Source organism: Pygocentrus nattereri, chromosome 19, assembly GCF_015220715.1.
Source record: "Pygocentrus nattereri isolate fPygNat1 chromosome 19, fPygNat1.pri, whole genome shotgun sequence".
Lineage (NCBI taxonomy): Eukaryota > Metazoa > Chordata > Actinopteri > Characiformes > Serrasalmidae > Pygocentrus > Pygocentrus nattereri.
This window is the reverse complement of record NC_051229.1, coordinates 20,931,730-20,936,435: the sequence shown is the minus strand read 5'-3', so window position 1 is coordinate 20,936,435 and position 4,706 is coordinate 20,931,730. Positions and strand designations below refer to the sequence as shown.

Below are 4,706 nucleotides of genomic sequence, written 5' to 3'. Positions count from 1 at the left end.
TAAGCATTAGCCTTAGACTTTCTATTATCTTATATCTAATCTCTTCAGAAATATCCCCAAAAAAGTAATAACTTGCACTGACCTGCAATTTTGTTTTACATAAAAAGTGGTCACTGACTTTTGCACAATACTGTACATATAACATTTATAAGGATGTAACACATTCAAATAAAGTAAATGCAGTGCTTACTTTTCTCACTGTACATTTCAGGAAAAGTGCTGCTGCTGCTTCAAAGACTAAAAACTGGCCTGTAAATTGTAGTAATTCCTGACTGGAGCTTTAAATGTCATCTATTAAGTTCTGAGTTGCTTTTCCAGCTTCTTTCGTCCATCTCTCTCTTTCAGTCAGTTTGTCTTTTTTTCTTGCCCTTCTCTGGTGTCCCTCTCACGTGGTGCCATGGCTCTGTTCAAACACCAATCCATGCTGCTCTTAACTTGCCAGCCGTGTAAAGTGTGGCCAAGGTGCAGGGCAGCACTGAAAGGTGGCAGGCGGGAGAGCTCTGATAGGTTAGCCACTGAAGAAGGTGGGGTAGAAAAGACTGAGAATTGTCCTGGGATTGGATGGGTCTGAGTGAAGGGGAGGGGCTTTGGGAGGCAGTAAGGGAGGAGTAGAGGATGAGAAAGGGATGGCAGAGCTGTTGAGAGACACAAGCATTAGTGGCAATGGCTGTCAATGACTGTCGAAACAAAGTTGAATTTCCAAAATGGTGACTTTCCAGGAGATAACCCTCGAAATACGACTTAATGTTATGTGATCACCCCCCTCCTCAATTACTTTAAGACCAGTTGAATTTTGTTGTTCCAGTGTAAAGAGTAAATGACATTTTAAATGATGTTTGAAAAAGACTAAAACTGAGTTAAGAGATTTCAGTTAAATGCTAGAGGCTATATGTGTGAGACTAATATGTGTTTTCATGGTAGGCATTACAGGAAAATGGTTTTTAATACCCTTGTCCATAGTTTGGCTGTAGAGTGGCCCCTCAGAAGAAATGAAAGGAAATGGGAGTGAGGGTCCAGACTGAACCATCTGAGAAGAGACAGAGAGAGAAATTCTGTATTGTACAGTGTTTTCTAGGAAAATAAAAAATAAATAGAATAGGAAAATTTCCTGAATAGAAGAATAGATGCTGTAATACAGACAAAGAGCGGATACACTAAATATCGAAAAATGTGATATTTAGCTTCTATGTACTTTATAACCGTTTTGACTGGAAATTACATAAATGAAAAGTAGTCTCTGACTTTGGCCTAGTATTGTATATACAAACCTGGCAGGTATGGAGACTTGGGTAGTTCACCAGGATCAGTTTGTTGAAGTTAAACTTATAGGTGAATCTCTTTCCTTTGGTCTTGTGCAGAATCCGCTTATTGTAGTAATATCTGGCCAGTAAAGAACACAGTAATTAAATATACACAGTAATAATATTTGTTTATTCCCTTGTGTGTTTGCATTCCTAGTGTAATTGGTCATCTGCAATGTGAGATCTTCCTTTTGGTTTCTGTACACTGAGTATCTTCTTCTTCTTTTGGCTGCTCCCTTTAGGGGTTGCCACAGCGGATCATCTGCCTCCATCTTGCCCTATCCATTGCCTCTTCTACTTTCACACTAACCATCTCCATGTCCACCTTTACTACATCCATAAACCTTCTCTGAGGTCTACCTCTTCTCCTTCTACCCGGCAGCTCCATCTCCAACATTCTTTGCCCAATATATCCACTATTCCTCCTCAACACATGTCCAAACCATCTCAACCTGGCCTCTCTGGCTTTATCTCCAAACTGCTCCACCTTCACTGTCCCTCTGATCTGCTCATTTCTAATCTTGTCCAGCCTTGTCACTCCCAACGAAAATCTCAGCATCTTCATCTCCGCCACCTCCAGCTCAGCCTCCTGTCTTTTAGACAGAGCCACAGTCTCCAAACAATACATCATAGCAGGATGCACTTCTGTCTTGTAAACCTTCCCTTTCACTCTTGCTGCTATCCTTCTGTCACACATCAGCCCTGACATCCGTCTCCACCCACTCCATCCTGCCTGCACCCTCTTCTTCACCTCTTTTCTACACTGTCCGTTGCTCTGGATGGTTGACCCAAGATATTTGAAGTCATCCACCTTTACGACCTCTACTCCTTGCATCTTCACCTTTCCACCTGCCTCCCTCTCATTCACACACATGTATTCCGTCTTGTCTCTACTGACCTTCATTCCTTTCCTCTCCAGTGCAAACCTCCACCTCTCCAGATTCTCTTCAACCTGCTCTCTACTCTCACCACAGATTACAATGTCATCTGCAAACATCATGGTCCATGGAGCCTCCTGCCTGACCTCATCTGTCAACCTGTCCATCACCATTGCAAACAAGAAGGGGCTCAAAGCTGATCCCTGATGTAACCCTACCTTCACCTTGAAACCATTTGTCACTCCAACTGCACACCACACCACTGTCTCACTATCCTCATACATGTCCTGCACCACCCTAACATACTTTTCAGCTACACCTGACTTCCTCATACAGTACCACAGTTCCTGTCTTGGCACCTTATCATATGCCTTCTCTAGATCCACAAAGACACAATGTAGCTCCTTCTGACCTTCTCTGTACTTCTCTACCAACACTCTCAATGCAAAAATTGCATCTGTGGTACTCTTTCTGGGCATGAAACCAAACTGCTGCTCACTGATCTGGACCTCTCGCCTTAGCTTTGCTTCAACAACTCTTTCCCATACCTTCATGGTGTGGCTCATCAACTTTATACCTCTGTAGTTACTGCAGCTCTGCACATCACCCTTGTTCTTAAAAATGGGGACCAATACACTGCTTCTCCAATCATCAGGCATCCTCTCCCTCTCCAGGATTTTGTTAAACAACCTGGTTAAAAAGTCCACTGCCTTCTCTCCTAAACATCTCCATACCTCCACAGGTATGTCATCTGGACCAACTGCCTTTCCATTCTTCATCCTTTTTAAAGCTGCCCTCACTTCAACCTTACTAATTCTCTGCACTTCCTGATCCACTATCTCTCCCCCCCGTCATCCTCCTCTCTCTCGTTGTCCTCATTCATTAGTTCTTCAAACACTCTCTGTTCACTCACTAGTTCATTTCCCTCTCTATCCTTTATCAGCCTAACCTGCTGTACATCCTTTCTAGCTCTATCTCTCTGTATAGCCAAGCGATACAAGTCCTTTACTTCTTCTTTACTGTCCAGCCTTTCATACAGCTCATCATGGGCCTGAGCCTTTGCCTTTGTCACCATTCTTTTTGCTATGCGTCTAGCCTCACAGTACTCCTGCCTACTCGCTTCATCTCTCTGGTTATCCCACTTTTTCTTAGCTGCCTTCTTCTTCTGAATACTCTCCTGGACTTCCTCATTCCACCACCAACTTTCCTTGTCTTCTTTCCTCTGACCAGACGAAACAGCCAACACATTCTTGCCAGTTTCTCTCACCACCTTAGCTGTAGTTTCCCAGTCCTCAGGTAGCTCCTCACTGCCCCCAAGGGCCTGTTGCAATTTTTCCCTGAACTGCCTGCAACCATCCTCCTCCTTCAGCTTCCACCATCTAATCTTTGGCTCTGTCCTCACTCTCTTCCTCTTCTTTGTTTCTAACCTCATTCTACAGACAACCACCCTATGCTGCCTTGCTACACTTTCCCCTGGCACCACTTTACAATCTCCAATCTCCTTTAGGTGGCATCTCCTGCTAAGGATATAATCCACCTATGTGCACCTCCCTCCACTCTTATATGTCACCCTGTGTTCTTCCCTCTTCTGAAAATACGTGTTCACCACAGCCATTTCCATTCTCTTTGCAAAATCTACAACCATCTGACCTTCTGCATTTCTGTCTTTCACACCATACATACCCACCACCTCTTCATCCCCTCTGTTCCCTTCACCAACATGTCCATTGACGTCTGCACCAATCACTAATCTCTCCTCTCTAGGGACACCATCTACCACTTCATCCATCTTACTCCAAAATTGCTCTTTCTCCTCTAACTGACAACCAACCTGTGGTGCATATGAACTGACCACATTCAAAATCACACCATCAACCTCCAACTTCAGGCTCATAATCCTGTCTGACACTTTCTTTACATCCAGAACACTTTTCCCAAGCTGTTCCTTTAGGATTATCCCTACTCCATTTCTCTACACCATGAAAGAACAGTTTGAATCCACCTCCAAAGTTCCTGGCCTTGCTTCCTTTCCATCTGGTCTCCTGGACACACAGAATATCTACCTTCCTTCTCTCCATCATGTCTGCAAGCTCTCTGCCTTTACCAGTCATTATCCCTATGTCCCTGACATTATCATTATCCCTGAGTCCCTACTCTAACCTCCATACTCCTGCCTTTCCTTCTCTCTCGCTGCCGTCTAACCCGCCTTCCTCCTCTCCTCTCTGATGGTCTTCGACCTACAGTAGTCCAATTTCCACCGGCACCCTGCTGGTCAACAGCACTGGAGGCGGTCATTGTTAACCCAGGCCTCGACCGATCCAGTATGGCAATCATATTTGTGATCCGCATGATAGTTTTGGCACAAGTTTTATGCCGGATGCCCTTCCTGACGCAACCCTCACCATTTATCCGGGCTTGGGACCGGCACCAGAAGTACACAAAGTACACCCCTAATGGCTGGTTTTTCTGTACACTGAGTATATTTACAGTTAATTAGATATTTCGATGTGCTTGTACCCAATTACCA

General features: G+C 44.3%; 1 protein-coding gene across 1 annotated transcript in view; it reads right to left on the bottom strand.

Moving 5' to 3' along the window:
* Positions 1–247: 247 nt before the first annotated feature.
* The window catches only part of LOC108442926 (ETS domain-containing transcription factor ERF-like), a 5,933-nt gene continuing 1,474 nt past the window's right edge, over positions 248–4,706 (bottom strand). Inside the window, exons 3-5 of the mRNA XM_017723241.2 lie at positions 1,269–1,380; positions 949–1,027; positions 248–635 (exon numbers count right to left, since the gene is read on the bottom strand). Coding sequence (XP_017578730.1) covers positions 346–635; positions 949–1,027; positions 1,269–1,380 — 481 coding nt within the window. The 3' untranslated portion in view covers positions 248–345. The remainder of the gene's footprint in view (positions 636–948; positions 1,028–1,268; positions 1,381–4,706) is intronic.